The sequence below is a fragment of the Budorcas taxicolor genome, chromosome 7 (genome assembly GCF_023091745.1).
Source record: "Budorcas taxicolor isolate Tak-1 chromosome 7, Takin1.1, whole genome shotgun sequence".
Taxonomy (NCBI): domain Eukaryota; kingdom Metazoa; phylum Chordata; class Mammalia; order Artiodactyla; family Bovidae; genus Budorcas; species Budorcas taxicolor.
The window spans coordinates 38,559,832-38,586,652 of record NC_068916.1 but is presented as its reverse complement, the minus strand read 5'-3'; the positions used below and the strand labels follow the sequence as shown (position 1 = coordinate 38,586,652).

General features: G+C 39.7%; 1 protein-coding gene across 1 annotated transcript in view; it reads right to left on the bottom strand.

Moving 5' to 3' along the window:
* Positions 1-26,821, bottom strand: part of NSD1 (nuclear receptor binding SET domain protein 1) — a 143,926-nt gene that overhangs the window by 68,894 nt on the left and 48,211 nt on the right. The window contains exons 3-5 of the mRNA XM_052644077.1: positions 13,137-13,272; positions 5,235-5,407; positions 384-2,952 (exon numbers count right to left, since the gene is read on the bottom strand). Coding sequence (XP_052500037.1) covers positions 384-2,952; positions 5,235-5,407; positions 13,137-13,272 — 2,878 coding nt within the window. The remainder of the gene's footprint in view (positions 1-383; positions 2,953-5,234; positions 5,408-13,136; positions 13,273-26,821) is intronic.

The following is a 26,821-nucleotide window of genomic DNA, read 5'->3' as shown; positions in this document are numbered from 1 at the left end:
AACATTCAATAAAATCTATTAGCTTTCTGTAAACTAACAACTAGATTTTAATCTTACGCTCAGAACCTCTCAAATACAGAGCCCCCAAAAGTTCACAGATTTTAAAAGGTATGAAATGGGGAGCAGAAACAAAATGTTCTTGATACTTATTAAAAGAAAAAGAAAAAAAAGAGCTTCTTGGTAAAATGTAACTTCTGAAAGTATATGGAAACCTGGTCATCAAAATTCAGACCCTTCTACATAAAGCCATTTTTTCACTTCAAGTAATTAACCCTTCCCACCCAATTTATACTTAGGTCTTGCGTGAAAACAGACTAAACTTGGTAGGGTATCATTATCATCACTTCATCTAGTCCCTTTCTTTCACAGTTAGGAACCCTTACCTGGTTCAGGGAGCTCAGGTTGAGGAGTCAAACTGGGAATTCCTGGCTCCTTTTCCATCTCCTCATTGCTGGCTTTCGATTTATCACAAACATTCAACCGTGGCCCAGCTGAATCTAAGTGGTCGGCACGATTTGGATCTGTCAGTGCAGGCTCTAGTTTGTTTGTTGAAGCAGGAGGTCTCTGCTCTGGGAACTCGTTTTCCTTCTTTACAGGGTCAGCAGGAAGCAAGACCCCAAAGGCACCCTCAGAGTTTTCTTTCTCCTTAAGTCTGTTAGTGCGTTTACGAGGTTTAGTGCGCCTTTGGTTTAAACGCTGCCATCGCTTTTTAGGCACTGCTTCATTTACACTATTAGGTTCATCATTCTCACTGTTCATTTCAGAGTCCAGCTCTGGGACTTTTCTGATTTCAAAAGAGGGGCCTTTTTCAGAAATTTTTTCAGGGTCAGACTGGTTGACTTTATTATCAAAACTAACACTGGAAAAATGGGCACCATCTTTACTTGTTAAATGGCCCATTAATTGAAGAGGTGGTTCCTTACCAGGGTCTTTTGCCTCACCTCTGGAGGAGCTATTCTCTGAACCCCTACTCTCTCTGTCTCCCTGTTGTGCAGCCTCAAGAGTCACAGCTGGAAGCTCGTTCAGTTTTCTTCTGCGTTCTGTTTTTAAGGCTTTACGGTTCACTGTGTTCTTTCCCAACTGGGCTGAAAAACCATCTCGAAATTTGGATGGCTTTGATCGACCACAGTTGCGCCTAGTAATGCAGTTTGAACGATTTTTGCCAGAAGCAGGGAGGTCTCTTTTATCAGACCCCAAGCCAGGCAGGGAAGTAGACAGCTCCCCAGACAGTGCAGAGTTGCCCCCACCAGGGCCAGGGTGGACTGGATCCTGAGTGCCATCTCCAATTTTTTCTGAACTGTGATTGGAGCCTCCTGAAACCAAGACCTTAGGAGCTGACACAGGACTACTGGTAGAACAGTCCCCAAGACCAGGGCTCCGATAAGAGACCAAGTTCTGAGCTGTCATTATTCGTTGCTCCTTGGTCTTACTGTCATGCATATCTTTCAACATCATTAGTAATGTACTGAATTTGTAGTCTGGTTCAATAGGTATATGGTTCTGACCAGAGGCAGAAGAAAAAAGTAATGGTTTCGATGGCTTTGACGTTCCAGAGTCACTGACATCTTCACCTAAGGATCTGTAAGAGAGTTCCTTCAACTCTGACAGAACGTGTTTCACCACTGCTGTTTCTATGTCACTCGAATCCCTGGTTTTCTCATGCATGTTGCTCAGTAGTTTCAGTCCATCCACTTTCCCGCTTTTAGAAATGCTGGCCAAAGGAGAGCCTTTGTTATCAGAAGAGCAGCATTTCAAACTGCAGTCCTCATTTGCAACTGGAGGTTCTGCTACAACCGGGTGTTCTTTATGTTTGCACTTGATACTTCGAATTTTGGGCTGTTTGCTTTTTGAATGTAACAGAGCTTGATTTTTAGCCCCACCTTTTATTATTGAGTTCTCACTGGAAATGCTTGATGATGTGCTGAATTTTGGAGAAAATCCATCGTTTCTAAAATCTGGTTGGGGTTTTCGGACAAGACTTGACACTTTAAGATCAGAGAGATTAATCTGAGACGTCTCAGTTCCAGGCTCTGCTGTCTTGGTACAATTCATTAGGTGGTCCGTATGTGAGTTAGTAATCAGAGACTTCTGCTTTGCTTTTACCTTAGTGTTTGCGGCAGGATACCTAGAATACTTTACCTTTTCATTTTTCTGCACAGGTAACAGGTTCTCTGATCTATCAAAAGCATCTGTAATTTCAAGGACACTGTTATCAGACTCTGAACTATGATCTACAGGATCCAGATCACTGCTTCCATCATCAGAAGTGGTACAAATACTAATGGAATCACTTCGTTTTTCCTCATCACCTGCTCCAATATAGCAGAGCTGTACTTTCGAACTACACACCAGACCTCGCTGGAATTTCTTCTTCTCCCCAGAACGTTTAGAGATCAAGGCACCCTCAGACAAGCCCAGTAAAGAGTCACAATTTGAAGTCTCAAATTCTTTCTTTGCAGTGTTTTTTGCACAAGAAGAAAACAGGAAACTTCCTGGGGCAGTGCCGGGCCCTGTGAGGCTGTTCGCTATCCGGGAAAGTTCATTCGAGGCCTGCTTATCAGACACATCCCCAGAAATAAAGTTTAAGCCAAGGTTTTCTGGAATCTTTCCCCTCCGTTCTTCCTTATGTGTTTCAAATTGCATATGGCCCTTTTTCACACTAGTCCTTTTTGGATTATCAGAGCTCTTTCTGGCTCGAGACTTAGCACAGGGTTTTTCCTTCTCATCTGCAGAATGTTCAGAGTCAAAAGCCAGAGATTTCAAGCAGCCATTAAGCAACAGGTCATGTTCTGACTCAGGATCATTTGTACAGTCCTCAAATGGCATATCCTCCTCGCTGTCCAACTTGATTGAACTGGTGACACACTTTCGGTTCTTCGACCCTTTGGGAATATCATACTGCTCAGCGAGACCAACACTGGCTTCCCATTTACTCAAAATCTTCTGAGGAACCTTAAATGTAAAGAAAAAAAGATTATTACTCATCTAAGAAACAGAAGAGGAAACAGGGAGATGATCACTGAGCACCTCTCAAATCAGAAGCTTTTCAAGCCTTATTATATTTCTTTGAGGCTCTTTTATGGGACTGTCAGGCGGTTACCTCCCACAGCCCAGTCAGACCTTAGCTAATGGGGATTCTGCAACTCTTCTTCTATCATTAAGATCTATCACTGGAGGAAGACTGATCCTGGAAACCCTCCACTCTCCTTGCCAGTAAAAGCACAAAAAGTGGACCATAAATTAGACTACGACATTACATTATTAATCAACATTATATTACTATGTCAAGGAATAACCAGATGACTCCTACTTATTCTGTCAATCATAAAGATTTTCTTCCCGAATTATGAAGGCCAAGCATTTGCTCAGTTGCATAAAAGAGAAAACAAAAGGCTAAAGAAGATAAATGTGGAAAAACTTGGACTGGAAATGAGTTAAGTCAGATCTTCCCTAAAAGACCTGAAATTTGAAACTCAGGTTATCACCAGGCCCTTGACTAATCTAGAATTTTCTATACGTTCTACATACAATCTGGATTATAATCAAACAGTGTCCTCGGCTTAATCATGTAGTGCAGAGACACCAATACACCCTGGATAGTTTAACAAGTTACATATGCTCTTTTCTTGAATCCTCATAGCATAAGGTGGAGAAGGAAATGGCAACCCACTCCAGTTTTCTTGCCTGGAGAATCCCAGGGACAGAGGAGCCTGGTGGGCTGCCGTCTATGGGGTCGCACAGAGTTGGACACGACTGAAGCGACTTAGCAGCAGCAGCAGCATAGCACAAGGACATCAAGGCTCTGTGAAATACATCTAATTTTTGAGACTCTTATTTCCCTCCCTGGCTTCATACAAGAGATGTTAGCCAAGGTTCTATCATTTAGTGTCCACAAATACTTTAATACTTATGAAAGAGATGTTCTGCTGACCATGTAACAATTCAGGCCACTACACAGGTAGCCTCTTCTTATAAAGCAATATACAGATCATCTGATTTACTTTAGACGTAAGCACAAAGCCATTAATTGTCTAACTATGGTTACAGTAAATCAATTTTTCAGAACCTGAAAGCCCAAGCAAACTCTTTTGAAAGGGGGCTTGTTTAATACACATATTTAAAGGCTTGACACAAAAACTTTGGTATCTCCCTACCACCAACTACCCAAAGTATTAGAAAGGATGCAGTTAGCCTCCTGTATCCTAATAGTAGCACATGTTAGTTGTTTCAAAGCATGAATACTGTGACACACAAAGTACTTACTGCTAATCCTCACAAGAGTTCAACAAGGTACATATTATTATCTTAGTTTTAGAGACGAAGAAACTCCAGTTGGAAATAGCAGAGACTGCATACTGACTCAAAATTATCCAAATTATAATTTTTATAGAATAGCCTAAAAGTAGGAAACACAAATCTAATTTCCCCTTTTAGAATGGACTATAAAGGTGTTATCAAAAGAATTAGCTAAAACACAACATCAAGCAAATGAAACAAAAACATCATGTTCTTTATTAAAACGTTACGAGGTTTGAAACTATAATCTTAAGCATTGATAATCACACATGAAAACCAAAATGACAAACAAAACAAGAATGTTCAAAGCGTTATATTTGTCATTTTTAAGAGAAATAATTAGAGAGGGAGAAGAACGTTTCATTTTGATGGTCGTTTTCTGCTTAAATTAGATAGACCCAAACGTGACTGGTTGTGCCATTTTGTACTATCACATGTAAGTGACATGACAAAAGTATCACTTCTCAAAACATTGAGTAGAAATATTTGCAAGGTTAGCCCTACCTTATCCTGCAAAAAAAAAAAACCTTTCTGACAATTTTCTCACCAACTTATATTTCAAAAATTGTAATATTTCTTCCTTTGGCTGATCCCACAAACCAGGGGTCCCCAACCCCCAGACTGATGCTGGTCCACGACCTGTTAGGTCCTGGGCCACACAGCAGAAAGTGAGCGACAGGTGAGTCAGTCCCCATGGCTAACATAGACCACCTGAGCTCTGCCTCCCATCGATCAGCGGTGGCATTAGATTCTCGTAGGAGTGAGAACCCTACTGTGAACTGCGTGCTCCTTGTAAGAGTCATCCCCAAACCATACCCTCCACCTTGGTTTGTGGAAAAATTATGTTCCATAAGACTGGTCCCAGAAAGGCTGGGGATTCCTCCCTCCCTAACCCTAAGAAGATAATCTGAGACGCTTTAAAAAAGAAAGAGAAATACCTTATGCCTATATCCCTTCTCTTTCTGCTTCCCTCTTCTCCTAAGAACAGGTAGCTCTTCAAACTGATGTCTGCCTTCGAACATAACGATTGCTTTTCCAGCCACCCAGGCTCTTTCAGAAGGATCTCCAAAAGCCTCCACGTAGTACTGACGATAGGGCCTGCGGTTAGAAACTAGATAAAAACAAAAACCACAATGTCATTACTTAAAAAAGAAAAAAGACTACTCATCATCAAGAGAACAGCAACACCACAGCTGCAAAGAACCTTCTTGTCACTTAAAAGTAACATAAAAAACAACAAGCTAAAAAACCTACAGAAAAAGAAACTTTAAGGTAGGTTAGATAGAAAGTAAAATTTCAATTTATATGACAAGAAAATGGTTAAGATGTTAATGCAACAATATAATGTTTTGCTCTGGTGATATGCTATCTATTCCAAACTAGAAGTTTTATACCCTCATTATCAGAAATCACAAAGGCCATATAATAAGTTGCAGTACTGTAAAAATGACAATTACCAAGAACCACTAAACAAACTTATAAAATATTATGCTAAAGTATAAGGAGGAACAAATGTTTCAACATTACTCCACATATGATGTGCTAACACGTATGGCCCAGCTACTCTGGACAAGCTGCTTTTCATGTATTCTTCACAATGACCTCTAAAACATAAGTGGTATAACCTCCATTTTATAGACAATAATAAATTCAACAACTTCAGAGAGAACAAATTCAGAATGAAACACTGGATTTGCAGAGAAAGTGGGACTTGATAATTCAAACTACAGAAATTTTTTAAAAATAAAGAAAAGGAAATAAAAAACTAAATAACAACTATTATTAAATAAATAAATAACTTAATAAATAAATGAATAATAAATTTAAAACAGCCAGGGGAAAAAACAATCCAGTTATTCTACAGTTTCTTGGCTGTCCAAAGTTATACGTAATTATCAAAAATCAATACAAATCTCATCCAGAAAAGATTACAATCTAATTTACATAATGTGTACTTCTATACACTTATTTTCTTATCATTTTTCATACCAGTAAAAAAAAAAAGAAGGTCACAAAGAAATACAGCCAGGGCTACACAGGTAAAATGATTTGTCTCTATTAAAAAAAAAAGGAAATTGTTTTATATAAAAATTCACTTTAACTCACAATGAATTACAACCTGGTTAAATTTTGTTTTACTGTACATTTTAAAAACAAGTTCTGTTAAAAAAAAAACCACGCTAAACTCTTTAGTCTCTACCTAGGAAACACTTCAACAGAAACCACCTATAAAGGAAGATTAAATGTACACATACACACACATACAGATTCTTAAAGTCAATTTGAAAAGTAAGTCATCCTCCCCAAAACAAGTAAACTCAATTACTACAAACATTTATGATGTGCCAGCATACAGAGAACTGAAAGCACTCACTACAAGAGAGCAATATACAGAGAACACCATACAGAGAGGCAGAAACAGTCACTATTACAGACAGTGGAGAGAATTCACTGCCTGACAGGTACAAGATACACAGTATAAAGAGATTATGGGAAAACCGCATGCTAATTGATGTTAACATGAACACTGGTTCATGAGTGCATTGCATACACTCAAATTTATCATTTAATGGCATGTATTGGCAATGGCATTTTTTAACATTAAGGTATATTAGTTTCAGGTATACAACATAATGACTTGATATTTATATCAATCCATCGCCATACATACTTACAAAATTTTTTTTTCTTGTGATAAGACTTTTAAGATCTCTCTTAGTGAATTTCAAATATACAATGCATCATCAACTACAGCTGCCATGCTGTATATTACATCCGTGAGACTTATTTCTTTTATAACTATTACTTTGACCCCCTTTTCACCCATTTTGCCATTCCTGACCCACCCCACCCCCAAGCCTCTGACAGCAAGCAATCTATTCTCAGGATCTATGAACTTGGTTTTGTTTTCTGGATTTTGGTTTTTATAGATTCCACATATAAGGCAGTTCATACGGTATTTATATTTCTCTGACATACTTTACTTAATATAATGCCTGCCAGGTACTTTCATGCTGTCACAAATGGAAAGGGTGCTTTCTTTGGAATGGCTGAATAATATTCAACTGTGTATACATACCACATTTTCTTTATCTGTTCATCTACTGATGGACACTTAGGTTGTTAATGTATTTTTTTTTAAGTGAAAATCATTAATTGGAAGACAAATGGGACACCTAAGTAGAAAATTTTAAAGGGAGAGAATTGAGGGAAGAATTCCTATAAGGGGGCCAAGAACCCTCAAAGACATAAACGAACAGAACAAATGAAGCAGCTAGGAACAATAAATAGTTCAGAACACTAAATCAAACAGCTGAAGGAAAGGGAGATTAGCTGAAGAGCCTGGATGCCATGTTAAGAGTCTGACCATTATCCCATTAGCACTGAACTCCATTTAAACTGTGGAACTACAGGTTCAGTTCTGTACCTTAGAAAGATAAATCTCCTTGACCAATGAATATTACATTTGACAGGAAACAAAAAGGAGACACAGGAGACCAGAAATTACCACTAGTGTATACTCAAGATGACTAGACATAAACTAAGGTGGCTGCAGTGGGAGAAACAAAATTCGAAAGATTTGCTTAAGAAAACAAATGAAAAGGACTAGATATTAATAAAAAGTCAGGTAGGGAAGACCGCTGAACACCAATGTTCACAGAAGCATTATTCACAATAACCAAAATGAGAAAACCCTCATATCCACTGAAGGATGTAAAGATGAACAAAATGAGGCATATATATATAAATGAAAATCACTGAGCCTTACAAATGAATAACACAATAACAACATGGATGAACCTTAAAGACATTATGTTAAATAAGCCAGACACAAAGGGACAAGCACTGCATGATTCCACTTATATGAAGTACCTAAAACAGTCAAATTCATAAGAAAAAGTAGAATAGTATTAATTAGGGACTGAAAGTTTTGTTAAATTAGTACAGAGTTTTAGTTCAAGAATATGAAAAAGTGCTAGAGATGGACAGTACAAATAATTTCACAAAAATGTGAATGGACTTAATGCCACCAAACTATAAACTTAAAAATGGATGAAATGATAAAATTCCATTATATATGTACATTGTTTTACTTAAAAAACAAAACAAACCACTCAGGTAACAATTGGTAGAAAGGATGCAGAGAGATGAGAATCAAAGAATTGCTGCTTTCAAACTGTGGTACTGGAAAAGACTCTTCAGAGTCTCTTGAACTGCAGGGAGATCAAACAAGTCAATCCTAAAGGAAATCAACCCTGAATACTCACTGAAAGGACTGATGCTCAAGCTCCAATACTTGATGTCACCTGACGCAAAGAGCTGGCTCACTAGAAAAGACCCTGATGCTGGGAAAGATTGAAGGCAGGAGGAGAAGGGGGGATAGAGGACGAGATGGTTGGATGGCATCACAGACTCAATGGACATGAGTTTGAGCTCTGGGAGACAAACTCTGGGAGATGGTGAAGGACAGGGAAGCCTGGCATGCTGCTGTTCATGGGGTAGGAAAGAGTCAGACATGACTTAGCAACTGAACAACAAAGAGCAATTTGTATAAAAGCAAACGGGGGTGGTGGTGGTGGGGGAGGCTCAAGAGGGAGGGGATGTATGTATAGTTATAGTTGATTCACATTACTGTATAGCAGGAACTAACACGACATTGTAAAGCAATTATCCTCCAAAGACAATTTTTTTTTAAGATACAAAAGACAAAATACAGGAAAAGAAACAACAATAAAAATTTGGCAACACTGAAAGTCAGATGGTGACAAGAGTTAAACAAAATGAATGACAGGTCAGCCTTGAGAAAAGCTAAGTAATCTGATTCACCCCTAGATTGCTTTGCAACGGGAACTCCAGAAGTGGAAGCACAGAAAAGCATAAAATATAGAAAAACATAAAAACAAGACTGGCTGAAAGTCTATTCAAGATGAAGTGAGAGTATTTCCAGGTCAAGATGAAGAATTGAGTAAGCACTTCTAAATTCACTCCATCTCCTAATCTCCACTAACACTATAATAAAGAGATGTTCAAGGATAGGCTCATTAAGGACAGGAGAATAAGAGGGAACAGGTGAATAAATTATTAGCATGCAGGTATGTTACACAGCTTCGGAAGCTGGGAAACACCTGGATAAGGATTATGTTAACTTACGTAACAGATACTAAAATCTATCAATCAACAGAGAGCATGGACTTCCCTGGTAGTCCAATGGTTAAGAATCTGCCTGCCAGTGAAAGGGACACAGGTTCAATCTCTGGTCTGGGAAGATTCCACAGGCCACGGAGCAACTAAACCTGTCTCTAAAGCCAGTGTGCCCTAGAACCCATGCTCTGCAACAAGAGAAGCCACAGAAATGAGACACACCCACTCAAAACTAAAGAAAGCCCATGCACAGCAACAAAGACACAGCACACCAATTAATTAATTTTAAAAAAGGAAATTTCTTTTAAAAAAACAAAAAGTGAGCAAATCCAAGAACCAACTACATCAACACACTCATGTGTGCTCTACCCCGTGAAGTAGAGCAAAACAACAAAAATTCAACCAAAAAAAAATTAGTTCAATGCAGAAAAGTCAACATGTGAATAAGACTTACAGGAAAACAAAGGGAAGGAAACAATCAATGAAAAAATTCAAGAAAATGTTCCAGAACTTAAGAAAACTAACCTTGTAGATCAAAGGAGGCCTACTAAGTACCTACAGCAAGGTATAGTCTATGAACTATCAGAACAGATACAAGCTTTCTAAAGTAAAGGACAAGCTTTCAGAGTAAAGGACAAAAATCATATACAACAGATCATAAATCAAAACAATCTCAGATTTAATAGAAAACTCTGGAAGCTAAAAGACAATGGAGCAATGCCTTCAAAGAATTGTGAGCAAAAATTATTTCCAGCCTAGTATTTTATACAGCTCAACTACCAAACAAGTACAGGAAAAGAATAGAAATATGTCCAGATCTCAAAGGTCTCAAAAAATTTTACCTCTGTGCTTCCTTTACAGGAAACTACTTACGGGCTTACCATGTATTTTATATAATAGTAAGCAAATCAGAAACAAGGAAGAGATGAAATTTGACACAAGAGTGTTGAAGGCAATCTCCAAGAAAGATGATAACGCTTCACCAGGTACAGAAGGTAACTCATGTCGACTGAAGGGACAGAAAAAGTTCCTGGTGGTATCTCCTCAAGATGATGAAAAATAACAAATTACTGATGCATCAGTTCATACGGAGAGAGGACAGAAACTAGGAGAGACTGACTACCAATAATAAATACATAGAATACTAAGAATCCTTTTCCTTACCAACACACACATACACACACACACACACACTTCAGTCACAATTGTACCATCAAAAAAAGATTACCAGTGATCTCCAGCTCTTTATACCTAATGGACTTTTTATCTGATCTCTAGGCACCGTTCAACCTAACTGACCACACTTGCTTTATAAGACAAATCTAGTCGTCAATACCATATGCTCCTGGTGTTTCCCTTTTATCTGATTTTTTTTTTCCCATCTCTTTTGCACACTCAATCTCCTCCACAGAGACCTCAAAATGTTGCCTTCCTCAGAGCCACCTTTTTTCCTCACCATATTATCTTCTCCCAAGGCCAACTCATCCATGCTTTCCTCATGGCTTCAAATAATATCAACAAGAAGATGTCACCTCCAAGTTGTAGATGTTCTAGTGCTCTCAGTAAATGGCAACATTTTTAGATGCTGGTGTAGCTAAAAACTTGGGGACCATCCTGAGATATAGAAACCTTAGTCTTCATTCTCCCTCACTTCCCATTATCCATCCACTAACAAATCATACACATTTTACTTCCTAAGTAGTCTTCATTTCCTCTTCACCACTATAATCTTGACATAATCACTGTGAAAACCCATTTAATTATCTCCTCCGATTTATCTGTGCCCCCTTCAAATCATTTTCCACACTGCACTCAGTGAACTTGAAAATATATAGATCAGATCACATCTCCCTCTGCTCACAGCATGTTAATGGTACTATTCTTAGGAAAAAATACAAAATATTAATGAAGTCTACAAAATGCTACATGATCTGAATCACACCTATTTCTCCAGCCTCATGTTGTACCACGTTCCATAACTCTAGGGGCTGCAGCCCTCACAGGAGCAGAACATATACCACTTTCTGTGCTTGGAAGCTTCTTTTCCCCTAGTTAATTTCTACTTGACCTATCACATCTCAGATCAAACATGACTTTACAGCACCACTGGCCCTGACTACCCCTGCTCCAAAAGTTCAGGTTAGGTACCTTCACATCATCACCAACATCACTTCACATCATCAGTATTTTTCCTTGAACACACCTCTCTGTTAAGTAATTAGTCATTTCGTCTATTTGCTGGTGCCTTCTCTTTTCAACTGGACTCTAATTATACATAAGGGCAAGCAAAATGCGTTGCCAATGACTAGATCCCAATACCTAGGCACAGTACTTCTAGAACATACTGATTACTTGTTGAACAAATGGCATCGACCCAACTAGTGCATGTGAAGGACACCATAATGAGTAAGAAACCAGCAATGTCACAGGCATAGGAAGGGCAGAGGGACTAAAAGAATTTTCTACAGAAGAACTTAAATGTCCAAGCAGGTCACAAAGTTAGGTATCATTTTCTTTAAACAATGAGCTATAAAGGTCTTTGGGTACTTCAATACTAGTATTCAAAATATAAAATAAAATCCAGCATACCACTTGTGGTAAATCATCCTACAGATAAATAGACATTAAATGCAGTTATTGTTTATAATACTGTTTTGTATGCACACAAATATGTGTGTATGTATATGTATAATATTTTCAACCCAAGATTAAAAACAACCTAAACATCCATCAACAGGGGAATGGTTATAATCTCCAAGAAGTCAAACAGGTGAAAAAACTATACCTACAATATGCTACTTTTATGTTAAATAAAAGGAGGGTAGGGAGATGAGAATACATAGTTGCATTTACATAAAGCAAGTTTAGAAAGAAACATTAATAACAACTGACTACTCTCTCAAAAGAGGTAAAGAATGGGACAGATCAGAGATTTTTTTTTTTAAACCTTGTGCATATGTTAGTGAAAAAAGTGCAAGTGAAAGTCTCTCAGTTGTGTCTGACTGTTTGCGACCTCATGGACTATATAGCCCATGGAACTCTCCATCCAGAATACTGGAGTGGGTAGCCGTTCCCTTTTCCAAGGACTCTTCCCAGCCCAGGGAGCAAACCCAAGTCTCCCGCATTGCAGGCTGATTCTTTACCAGCTGAGCAACCAGGGAAGCCCCATATGTGTTAGTAACTCACTCAAAAACTAAAATACATACATTAAAACTACAATAAAATCACAGAATATCTTAATAGGAAACAGGGAGAAGTTAAGACATTAAGATACAAACAGAATAATCAAGTAACAAACAATAGTAACTGAAGAAAATATTTTAAATCAAGATTTTGAAATTCAACATAATTTATAAGTATTCTTTGTAATTATTTCAGCTTTAAAACTAACAAATGACACAAATCTGAAGACTGAAGCAGAAAAACATAAATATACTGAAAAACGATTCTGAATAATATAAACTTTACACAGTAAAGCCTAACATTTTTCTGGCATCTACAGATAGACTAAATGAGAATTCTTAAAATCATAGAGTAACATAAAACAAACCTTTTTAAAAGAAATCCAAAAGAGGTTAAAATATATAACTATGCACTAATGAAATGATCAAAAGTAAATATAAATTGTTACTAAAGGCAACTGCAAGTTTATAATTCCACACTATATTTTATTACATATAATCAGCTGCAAGTTTTACCTTTCATTTTTGAGTGCGTATTAATCAACGGATCAGAACAAATCCTGCAGGGCCACCATGGGCGTCTCTTGAATTTTGCCCAGATGAGATCTCCAACTTCATACTTCAGTGGCGTAGCCTTTTTCTTGGGTTGACACTTTAGACAGACAAAACATGGAGCATCAATAAAAATCAACACTTTTCAAAACAAAACATCACCTTCCCACACGCCTTCTGAGATAACACGACCTAATGAATACTAGATGAAAACACTCCACCTTAACAACAATTACAAAATAAGTAGAACTAAATTATTTTGTCTTAACTGTTTATAACATATTCCAGTTGGTAGTAGCTCTCAATTTATATTTGCTTGACATAAGCAATCTACCTGCATTCTAGGAAAGTAAATATTTTAAATTCTAAAAAACTAAAAACTGAGTAACAGAGAAACAGAATCATCCCAAGGAAAAGATATCTTTGCCTTAGTGCTTGGATCACAATACAACATAGGGTGGAAGCAGGGAGCCCAAGAAAAATTTTAACAATATCAAGAGACTCTGATCCCATTACAATGTTACATGCCAACTACATCTCAATAAAACTGGAGGGTGGGGAGGATACTGTGGTCCCTTGGGCAGGTGATACTCTCCATTCTTCTCAAACATAGACATTTCTGTTAATTAATTAACAATAAAGGACCAGTGGTTAAGAATTCTCCAGTCAACGCAGGGCATATGGGTTCAATCCTCAGTCCAGGAAAATCCCACAAGCCAAGGAGCAACTAAGCCCATGTAAGAGAACTACTGAGCCTGAGTACCACAACTACTGAAACTCACATGCCTACAGCCTGTGTTCTGCAGCAAGAGATGCCACTGCGATGAGAAGCCTATGCAAAGCAAAGGAAGAGCTGCTCCCGCTCACTGCAATTAGAGAAAGCCCAAACTGGAGAATTCTTAAAGAGATGGGAATACCAGACCACCTTACCTGCCTCCTGTGAAATACGTATGTATGCAGGTCAAGAAACAATAGTTAGAACTGGAAATGGAACAACAGGAGTATGTCAAGACTGCATAATGTCACCCTGCTTATTTAACTTACATGCAAAGTGCACAATCAAGATTGCCAGGAAAAATATCAACATCAGATATGCAGATGACATCATTTTAATGGCAGAAAGCAAAGAGGAACTTAAAAAGGCTCTTGATGAAGGAGAAAGAGTGAAAAAATTGGCTTAAAACTCAACATTCAAAGAAGATCATGGTATCAGGTCCTATCACTTCATGGCAAATAAATGGGAAAAAGATGGAAACAGTGACAGATTTTAGTTTCTTGAGCTCCAAAATCACCGTGGATGGTGACTGCAGCCATGAAATTAAAAGATGCTTGTGGCTTGGAAGAAAAGCTATGACAAACCTAGACAACATATTAAAAAAGCAGAGACATCACTTTGCCAACAAAAGTCTGTATAGTCAAAGCTATGGTGTTTCCAGTAGTCATGTACAGATATGAGAGTTGGACCATAAGGAAGGCTGAGCACCAAAAAAAAAAAAAAAATCAATGCTTTCAAACTGTGGTGCTTGAGAAGACTCTTGAGTCCTGTGGACTGCAAAGAGATCAAACCAATCAACTCTAAAGGAAATCAACCTTGAATATAAACTGGAAGGACAGATGCTGTAGCTCGAATACTTCGGCCACCTGATGCAAAGAGCCGACTCACTGGAAAAGCCCTTAATCTTTCCCAGCATCAAGGTCTTTTCCAATGAGTCAGGAGGAGAAGGGAGAGAAAAAGGATAAGATGGTTGGATGGCATCACTGACTCAATGCACATGAGTCTGAGCAAACTCCGGGACATAGTGAAACACAGGGATGCCTGGAGTGCTACAGTTCATGGGGTCACAAAGTCAGACACGACTTAGTGAATGAACAACAACAACGTCTTTAACATCCCATCAACAGTACAGTTCTCCTGCCCTGAGAGAAAGATGACTTTGTGTTTACTAGGACTGAGCTTCCCACCTGATAAACCACACAAAGGAGTGTCACATATGCCAAACTGTTTCTAGGTAGCTAAAAATAGCACCTAAGGTCCTTGGACAAAGGATCTGTACATTTACTCCAAGGAGGCATACAAACATTATGACTTTCCATAAATTCCAAGTCTCAAAAGAGGCTTGATGAGTTCCTATTTCAGACCTGATTGTCCCTGCTTACTGCCTACAGAAGTACCCACCTGGAACATATTAAGTGTTCAATAAAGAATATGCTGAATAGGGACTTCCCTGGTGTTCCAATAACAAAGACTCTCACTCTCAATGCAAGGGGCCTGAGTCTGACCGCTGGTCAGGGAACTAGATCTCACGTGCTACAACTAAGAGTCCAGATGCTGCAACTAAGACTCAGCACAACCAAATAAATAAATAGGAATTTTTTAAAATGAAATATTTGTGGATAAAATGAGTGAAATCATTCAAATAAAATAATGATCAGTAATATCTGGAGCTCAAGGATACCAAAGTACTGGGCTCAATTCCATGATTCGTAAGTTACCATTCACCTTTAAGATTGCATTCAGAGAGTTAATTCTCACAGAATATGCTTACTAAAAATAGTCTCAGGCATCCCTGGTGGCTCAGTGGCAAAGAATCCACCTGCCAAGGCAGGAGACAGATATGCATTCAATGCTTGGTCCAGGAAGATCCCGCAGGAGAAGGAACAACTGAAGCCTGTGCACCACAACTACTGAGCCTGTGCTCTAGAGCTCAGGAGCCGTGACTACTGAGCCCACATGTGTCACAACTACTGAAGCCCACTCATCAAGCCTGGGTTTTGCAGCAAGAGAAGCTACCACAATGAGAAGCCCACATACTCCAACTACAGAGTAGTTCCTGTTCACCACAACTAGAGTCTGCACAGCAATCAAAACCCAGCACAGCCGAAAGTAAAATAGTTAAAAATAACACTAAAGCCTAGTGTGTCTGTCAGATAGTAGGTGCTTAATAAATTTTTAAAAAACAGTGCATTAGTTCTTCATGTATATACAGTTACTAGGAACAGAGACAGAAGCTACAATTTCTTTAAAAAAACTTTTTGAAAAGTACGATGCAAAGGCGCCATTTTTGCCTATTATCATTCTGAAAGTTATCAGGAAAAAAAAATTACATCAAAGGTAGCAATGGCTACAAAACTTTAAAACCACGATACCAAGATGGGACAGAAAAACAAATCTGGTCTTTCCTGCTGGTCCCATGGTTAAGAACCCACCTGTGAATGCAGGGGACATGGGCTCGATCTCTCTAGGCCAGGAAGATTCCACATGCCGTGAAGCAACTAAGCCTGCGAGCCCCAACTACTGAGCCAGAGTACAGAGTACCACAACTCATAAAGCCCACACGCCATGACTACTGAAGCTTGCACACCAAGAGCCTATGCTCCATAAGAGAAGCCACCACGAGAAACCCATGCATCATAATGAAGAGCAGCCCCTGCTCACAAATCCCATATGCTGCCACTAAAGATCCCACATACCACAACTAAGATCCCACACAGCCAAATTAATGTTCAAAAGGAAGACGGAAGATCTAAACAGATATTTCTCCAAAGAAGATATACAGCAGGCCAACAGGCACATGAAAAAATGCTCAACACTGCTAGTTATTAGAGGAATGCAAATCAAAGCTATAACAAGGCACCATCTAATACTGATCAGAATGGCCATCATTGAAAAAAAAAATCTACAAATAATAAATGCTGGAGAGGTGTGGAGAAAAGCGAAAACTGGAAAACACTACGGAGGTTTCTCAAAAACTAACAGTAGAGCTGCCATATGATCCAATGATCCACCTCTTGGGCATTATCCAGAGAAAATTCCAACTGGAAAGATATATGCAGCGCACTGTTCACAGCAGCACTACTTACAATAGCCAAGACATGAAAGCAACCTAAATGTCCATCAACAGATGAATGGATAAAGATGCAGTATTCATGTACAATGGAATTCTGAAAGTGAAAGTGTTAGTCACTCAGCTATGTTGCGACCCCATGGACGGTAGCTCGTCAGGCTCTTCTGTCCATGGGATTTCCCAGGCAAGAATGCTTGAGTGGGTAGCTATTCCCTTCTCCAGGGAATCTTCCCAACGCAGGGACTGAAGCCAAGTCTCCCAAATTGCAGGCAGATCGGCAGATTCTTTACCATCTGAGACATCACGGAAGCACAATAGAATTTCTACTCAGTCATAAAAAGGATGAAGTAATGCTCTTTGCTGCAACATGGATAGAACTAGAGAGTATCACTAAGTGAAGTAAACTGGACCAAGAAAGACAAACAACATATGATACCACTTATATATGGAATCTAAAATGTTACAAATGAACTTATTTACAAAACAGAATCAGACTTAACAGAGTATGAATTTATGGTTACTAAAGGGGAAAAGAGGGGTTGATAAATTACAGAATTTGGAATTAGCAAATAACACTACTACATGTAACGTAGAAAAACAAGGTCCCAGTATAAACCAAAGGGAACTATATACAATACATTGTAACAAACAGAAATGGAAAAGAATCTGAGAGCAGAATGTGTATAACTGAATCACTTTGCTTTACGCCAGAAACTAACGCAATACTGTAAATCAAATGTACTTCAATTTTTTTAAAAAAGTTAACAACCAACAAGAAGCCTATTAAACAAATTATGCAGAAAACAATGAAATATGCAAAGTGCAGATGAAGTTAAGGGATACTGAAAGTGTAATACACAGCCTTACATAAGTTATACCAACTATTTAGAAACTATGCCTGAACTACAATGATGAAAAAAAACTCACTGAGAAACACAAAATAGTTTCATTAAACTAAAAGTATCATGGGTGAAGATTTTCATAAACTTGAAACATTAATTTTCTCCTTACTATTTAATTCATTTACCAGGACAACCAAGGAAAAAAAAATATGAAAACCTACAGGGAAAAAATGCCTATACAAATACATATTAGTAATGAACAACAACATCCAAATACTAGTGTTTTTTTAAAAAATTGTTTTTAGTTATTTTGGGTTAGCTGCAATATCTTCGTCACAGCACATCTTTGCCCCTCAAGAAATATGGGATCTTAGTTCCCAGACTGGGATGGCACATGATTCCCCTGAATTGGAAGGCAGATTCTGAACCACTGGACTGCCAGGGAAATCCCTATAAGTGACCTCAATATATAAAAAAATTAGAAACGGGCAAGAATTTCAGACCAAATAGGCTTCCAAGCATGAAAATAGAGAAAATAAGGACAAAGGAAAATTAAGGGGGGGGGCGGGGGGCGGGATATGACTCCTCAGAAGAGCTTAAAAATACCACCTCAGAGAGAAAGACTCTGGAACAACTCCTTGTAAAAGCCCATTATTCAACTAAAAACCTACATACAAAGCAAAACAAGAAACACAAACATGAATTCCTAACTCCAAAATTCCTGGAGAATAGCAGCAAAGACTAGAGTGAAGAAGTGTCATCTAAGCTTAGACTGGAGGACAGGCATATTTCAGAACAGCTATGTCCAATCAGATGAAATATACTGGTGCTTTCACAAGTGGCTCAACGGTAAATAATTCATCTACTGAGCAGCAGTCATGGGTTTGATCCCTGGGTCGGGAAGATCCCCTGAAGAAGGAAATGGCAACCCACTCCAGTATTCTTCCCTGAGAAATCTCATGGACAAGGAACCTAGCAGGCCATAGGGATTCTCAAAGAATTGGACACAACTTTAGTGGCTAAACAACAACCTAAAATACAACTATATCCTTATATAAAAGGAAAATTCGGACACAGAGACAGAAACACATAAGGAAGTGATGTGAAGGCACAGGGAGAATGCTTTCTACAAACCAAGGTTCGACAGAGGCCACCAGACATTAAGAAAGGCATAGGACAGATTCTCATGGCCCTCAGAAGGAACCACCCCTTACCAACAACTACTGAACTTCTTAACTCCAAAACTTTCACTTTCCATCAAGAAAGTGAATTTTCATCAAGAGGTCCAAACCAGACCTATAATGGTTTTCTAAGATGCCAAAGCCTTTGACTGTGTGGATCACAATAAACTGTGGAAAATTCTGAAAGACATGGGAATACCAGAACACCTGACCTGCCTCTTGAGAAACCTATATGCAGGTCAGGAAGCAACAGTTAGAACTGGACATGGAACAACAACAGACTGGTTCCAAATAGGAAAAGGAGTACGTCAAGCCTATATATTGTCACCCTGCTTATTTAACTTATATGCAGAGTACATCATGAGAAACACTGGGCTGAAAGAAGGACAAGCTGGAATCAAGATTGCCGGGAGAAATATCAATCACCTCAGATATGCAGGTGACACCACCCTTATGGCAGAAAGTGAAGAGGAACGAAAAAGCCTCTTAATGAAAGTGAAAGAGGTGAGTGAAAAAGTTGGCTTAAACCTCCACATTCAGAAAACGAAGATCATGGCATCTGGTCCCATCACTTCATGGCAAATAGATGGGAAAACAGTGGAACCAGTATTCTTGACTGGGAAATCCCATGGACAGAGGAGCCTGATGGGCTAGAGTCCAAGGGGCTGCAAAAAGTCGGACAAGATTTAGCAACTAAACAACAACTGTTTTTATCAATTCCAAAAGGAGAAAAAAATATGTTTAGTAAAATACCAAGCTTTGGGACTTCCCTGGAGGTCCAGCGGTTAAAATTCTGTGTTTCCACTGCAAGGGGCAATGGTTCAATCCCTGAAAACTAAAATCCCGCATGACTCAGGGCACAATCCAAAAACAAGTAAAAAAAAAAATTACAAAATACCAAATTTTAAGTATTATTCTAAAGAATTACATTATACAGGGCTATCTGAATTTTCCTTTGGAATTTCAACTTTTTCCTACCAATTCTTCTATTATTATGCTAAAAGTAGGCAGTTTCAGTATTTTACAAGTAGGACACCTAAGGTGACAGGTTACATAAAACTCACACTATTGCTCCTTTAACATGCCAACTTTTTGAGTAAATAAAATAAAAATAATCTTACATTTCTATAAGTTGGGTGGTTTATAAAACACTTTCCAATATGATTTCATTGTAACATGATAATAGCAAAGCTAAAGTCTACAGATAGTAGACTTCAGAGACTATAGTCACCTTAACGAAAAGGAGACTTCTCACACTATCTGTGTCCAACGCTTAGCCCTAGCAGCGTTGGCAAACAGTGGGTATTCAATAGTTACTGTCTGGTTAATTCCTAACTAACATGATATTCTTTATTACTGAAGGAACACTTAAGCATATTATTATTGTTGTTCAGTCATTCAGTCAAGTCCAATTCTTTGTGACCCCACGAGCTGTAGCCCAAGAGGCTCCCTCTGTCTACTGAATTTTCCCAGCAACAATACCAGAATGAGTTGCCACTTTCTCCTCCAAGGGATTTTTCCGACCCAGAGACAGAACCCCTGTCACCTGACTCTACTGCATTGCAGGCAGATTCTTTCAAGATTGAGCCACTGGGGGAGCCCCAAATTTCAAGGGACTTCCTTAGCAAATCTGCCCGATAAGAAATACCACTGGGGGACTTCCTGTGGTCCAGTGGTTAGGAATCCACCTGCTCATTTAAAGGACACAGGTTTGATCCCTGACCTGGGAAGATTCCACATGCCAAGTGACAACTAAGCCTGTGCACCACAACTACTGAGCCCATGCTCCACAAGAGCCCATGCTCCACAAGAGACGTTGTTAACAGAGCAGTATGAGCACAGCCCTTATCAGGCAGCCAGTGCTCTGCCTTATTATTCTGCACCCTATTACTAGGCAACAGGTCTTGCTCAGCCATTGGTCAGTGCCTCAGTGGGCCGCCCCCACAAGCAACCATCACCAACAGACTCTTAGTTGTCTTGCTCAGCTATTGGTCAGCAGGGCCCTGCCCACAAGTAACTATCAATGAGGAACCATTAAGGAAATGATTCAGCCAAGGGTCAGTGGTGTGTGGTGGTCATCAGGCAGAGTGTGAGGTAAGAGGCAGATTCAGGCCTTGTCTTAAAGGGCCTCCAGCTCACTGAGCCTTTGGCCAGCAGGTACTATGTTCTGCAGGGCTTCAGAGTCCTTACTAAGGCCCTCCACTAGCCTTGGCCCAGGCTTTGAGGAAGCTGTGAACCTCTCCCCCAATCCCTGTCTCTGCGACCTACTAGCAGTGGTCATTTGTCTGGGCTGCAGTCAGTGAGACCTGGTCTCCCCGATTTGGGTGGCCTGAGGATACTGAGGGCTATTTGGGTTGGGTGCCTGGCTCCCTCAGTGATGACAGCTGGGTAAGATGTGGGAACCTGGCCCTGAAGGAGCTGCCAACTGAGTTCTGCCTCGTCTTAGTCAGGACTGGAAATAGTCCTGAACATTCATTGGAAGGACCGATGTTGAAGCTGAAGCTCCAATACTTTGGCCACCTGATGCGAAAAACTGACTCACTGGAAAAGACCCTGATGCTGGGAAAGACTGAAGGCAGGAGGAGAAGGGGACGAGACAGGATGAGATGGTTGGATGGCATCACCAACTCAATGGACATGAGTTTGAGTAGGCTCTGGGAGCTGGTGATGGACAGGGACACCTGGTGTGCTGCAGTCCATGGGGTAACAAAGAGTCGGACACAACTGAACTGAACTGAACTGAGACCTTGGAGAGTAAAAGCAGTGCCTTGGCACCTTGCCCTTTCTTGTAAAGACAGAGACTAACATTCATTTGGTAGAGATTTATAGAAATGCTGTTACCTGACCATCACCTGACCTCAGGAATAAAAGATCTAGCACCAAGAAGTTTGCAACTAATCACACCCCTCCCCCATCTTTTGCTTTGAAAGGGGCTTGTGATGTAACAGTTATGTGAACCTAGCTGGGATGGCAGGGGGCTTGCTGACAGACTGGATGTGTATGCTAAACCAGAGAACTCAAGGATCACTCCTTTATGCCTTAAATACTACAAAGATGGAGTTCCCATTTATTAAAATGGAGAAGACTACAGAAAAAGCAGGTCTGAGGAAATAAAATCTGGGATTTGGTCTTGGACAAGTATAAAACGCCATGGGACTCCCCTGGAGGGCCAGTGGGTAAGACTCCCCACTTCCCACTTCCACTGCAGAGGGCACAGGTTTGAGCCCAGGTTGGGGAACTAAAGTCCCACATGCCTCGGGACAAGTAAACCTGCATGCCACAGCTGAGTCTGCAAGCTCCAGAGCCCATGCTCCCCAACAAGAGAAGCCTGCACACTGTGACTAGAGATGTACTTTAAGAGGGTTAAAGTGCATCCCAACCACATCACATATCGAGTAACTGCTAAGGAAAATAACTGTACTAAATATAACAATCTAGCCAGGTACATTTAGGCACAATAAAAAATCAGACACTTTGCTGAACACTTAATTACTTCTGATGTCACAGTAGCTTCCAAGAACAGGGTACGAGGGTGTTTTTCTCCATATCATGCATGCAAAAACTGAGGCAGAAATTAATTTATTTACCCAGGTTCACAAAACTATTATTAAAATATCAATACAGGGATTCAAATCTGACTCCAATAAAAATGCTTTAAACACTGCACCAATCTGTTTGCTGAAGATAAACCAAAATCTTCTTTACATAAGATTTTACATTTTACAAATAAATTTTCCACACTATTTAAATATATATCGTATCCCCCTAACCATTTTAGAAATCCAAATATTCCCCAATCTAGAACAGCTACTGGGTTGGCCAAAAGGTTCATTCGGTTTTTCCCATAAAATGGCTCTAGTAGTGCTTAGTTGTCTTTAACTTCATTCAAAACAGTTCTGTCACACTGCACTGTGACAGCTGTCACATCACCGTGCGTTAAAAAAAAACTTCAAGATTGGTGAATTTTGCGTAGCCATTTTAATATTGAAGATGGAAAGAAAAAAGCAACACCTTTGGCACGTTATGTCTTATTATTTAAAGAAAGGTAAAAATGCAACTGAGATGCAAACAAAGATTTGTGCAGTATGTGGAGAAGGTGATGTGACTGATCCAATGTGTAAAAAATGGTTTTCGAAGTTTTGCACTGGAGACTTCTCACTGGGCAATACTCCACAGTCAAGCAGACCAGTTGAAGAGGACAGCAATCAAATCAAGATACAGAGAACTGTCAACATTAGACCCCGCAGGAGACAGCTGACATGATGAAAAGTGGATACTATATAATAGTGTGGAACAGAAAAGATCATAGAACAAGCAAAATGAACCCCCACCAACCACACCAAAGACCAGTCTTCATCCAAAGAAGGTGATGTTGTGTATACAGTGCTATTGAAAGGGGATCCTCTATTATGAGCTGCTTCTGGAAAACCAATTAATTCCAACAGGTACTACTCCCAACTGGACCAACTGAAAGTAGTGCTCGACAAAAAACGACCAGAACTAGTCAACAGAAACCACGTTATCTTCCATCAGGATAAAAGCAAAACCACATTGCATGTTTCTTTGATAACCAGACAAAAACTGTTACAGCTTAGCTGGTAAGTTCTGATTCATCCATTGTATTCACCTGACAAAGCACCTTTGGATTTCCATTTATTTCAGTCTTTACAAAATTCTCCTAATGGAAAAAATTTCAATTCTCTGGAAGACTGTAAAAGGTACCTGGTACAGTTCTTTGCTCAAAAAGATAAAAAGTTTGGGAAGGTACAATTATAAAGTTGCCTGAAAAATGTCAGAATGAAGTGGAACAAAACAGTAAATGTGTTGTTCAATAATTCTTGGTGAAAATGTGTCTTTTATTTTTACTTTAAAACCATAGGAACTCTTTGGCCAACTCAATAACTTTAGGGAATTCCTCGCAGAAAAGCCTCTTGATGAAAGTGAAAGAGGAGAGTGAAAAGTTGGCTTAAAGCTCAACATTCAGAAAACGAAGATCATGGCATCTGGTCCCATCACTTCATAGGAAATAGATGGGGAAACAGTGGAAACAGTGTCAGACTTTGTTTTTTTTGGCTCTAAAATCACTGCAGATAGTGATTGCAGCCATGAAATTAAAAGACGCTTACTCCTTGCAAGAGAAGTTATGACCAACATAGATAGCATATTAAAAATCAGAGCTATTACTTTGCCAACAAAGGTCCGTCTAGTCAAGGCTATGGTTTTTCCAGTGGTCATGTATGGATGTGAGAGTTGGACTATGAAGAAAGCTGAGTACTAAAGAACTGATGCTTTTGAACTGTGGTGTTGGAGAAGACTCTTGAGAGTCCCTTGGACTGCAAGGAGATCCAACCAGTCCTGGGTGTTCACTGGAAGGACTGAGGCTGAGGCTGAAACTCCAATACTTTGGCCACTTCATGCGAAGAGTTGACTCATTGGAAAAGACCCTGATGCTGGGAGGGATAGGGGACAGGAGGAGAAAGGGACGACAGAGGATGAGATGGCTGGGTGGCATCACCGACTCAATGCACATGAGTTTGGGTGAACTTTGAGTTGGTGATGGACAGGGAGGCCTGGCGTGCTTCGATTCTTGGGGTCGCAAAGAGTCGGACACAACTGAGCGACTGAACTGAACTGAACAGTAGTTAGGACTCGGCACTGTCACTGCCAGGGCCCAGGTTCAATTATTGGCTGGGGAACTTATAAGATCCCACTAGCTGCACAGCATAGCCCCCTCAAAAAAATCAACTAACTTTCAAAAGTTTATTCGGGCAAGCAAAGCCACTGAAGCTGTTCTGTAGCTGTCAACACATTTCTGATTTTCAAAGAGCATTTTCTTCCACCACAAAGGGCAGTGGCTAAAATCTCAGAAATGCCAACTACGTTTCAGTCTAAAAAAAAAACAAACAAAAAACAAACAACTAAGAAACAATGTGAGAGAATGTGGCATAGTTTAGAAAAGCAGTACTTTAAATGTAACTTAGTCTCATCACTTTTTAAATGATGAAAGAAATGGAAATAATTCAGATAGATGTTGGACAGGCACCTGGCTAATTACACAGCATCTGTATGTTTGACTCTAAAGGAAATCAACCCTGAATAGTCACTGGAAGGACTGATGCTGAAGCTGTAATACTTCCACGTGCTGCAAAGAGCCGACTCACTGGAAAAGACCCTGATGTTGTGAAAGACTGAGGGCAAGAGGAGAAAGGGACGACACAGGATGAGATGGCTGGATGGCATCATTGACTCAATGGACATGAGTTTGAGCAAACTCTGGGAGGTGGTGAAGGACAAGGAAGCCTGGCATGCTGCAGTCCATGGGGTTGCAAAGAGTGGAGACATGAATGAGCGACTAACGAAGAACAAATACATCTGAATGCTATACAGAAATTTTCTGGGGCTTCCCTGGTGGCTCGGTGGTAAAGAATACGTCTGCCAATGCAGGAGACGGGTTCGATCCGTGATGTGAGAAGCTTCCACATGCCATGGGGCAATGAAGCCCATGTACCACAACTACTGAGCCTGTGCTCTAGAGCCCACATGCTGCAACTACTGAAGCCCATGCACTCTGGGGCCTGTGCTTCACAACAAGAGAAGCCATCACAGTGAGCAGTCCGAGCAGCACAACTAAGGAGCACCCCAACTCTCCGAATCTAGAGAGAAGCCTATGTAGCGAGGAAGACCCAGACAGCCAAAATTAATTAATTAATTTAAAAAGCACTGACTCTGAAGTCAAACTTACCAAGTTATAAAGGGCCTAACACATAATTACAACTCAAAAGCAGCTGCTATAATATTATTCACTGTGTTTCTTTGCAAAGGTATTACTTCAATTATTTAAATATTTAAATAGTAACACAATTCTGATGCTATTATATTAAGATTCCCCGGTAGTTCAGCTGGTAAAGAATCTCCCTGCAATGTGGGAGACCTGGGTTTGACCCCTGGGTTGGGAAGATCCCCTGGAGAAGGGAAAGGCTACCCACTCCAGTATTCTGGCCTGGAGAATTTCATGGACTGTGTAGTCCATTTGGTCGCAAAGAGTCAAACATGACTGAGCGACTTTCACTTTCTAGAACTTATTAAAAATGAGTGTCCTCTCTGAGGGATAAACTATTCCCAAAGAGACTGTGAAAGACAGAGGGACCAAATGATTCTGTCCATGACTATGAGATTAAGTAGGGTAACAAGATAAATAGCTATACTATTCTGTGCATTTGTAATTCACTAATACTTTGGCCACCTGATGCAAAGAGCTGACTCATTGGAAAAGACCCTGATGCTGGGAAAGATTGAGGGCAGGAGGAGAAAGGGACGACAGAGGATGAGATGGTTGGATGGCATCACCAACTCAATGGACATGGGTTTGGGTGAACTCCAGGAGTTGGTGATGGACAAGGAGGCCTGACGTGCTGCGGTTCATGGGGTCACAAAGAGTTGGACACGACTGAGCTACTGAACTGAACTTACAGTGACTAAATTTAAAGTCTTAATCCTTCATATACATTTGCTTATAATTAAATGAGGAATTAAATACACTGCCAGTCAGCGTAACAGAAATGTATGGGCTTAATTCCTGCTATGCTCTTAAACCACGTGTGAGACTCTGAAGAGTTACTTTACCTCTCTTAGCTGGCAGTTTGTTTGCCTGTGAAAGTAGGATAATAATGCCTCCAATTTTGTAGGAGGCTGAAGAACTCTAATACTATTTTTAATCCAGTACGAGAAATCAAAAATAAATGATAGCTATTTTTAGTCAGTGATTACAATTCTTCTACCTT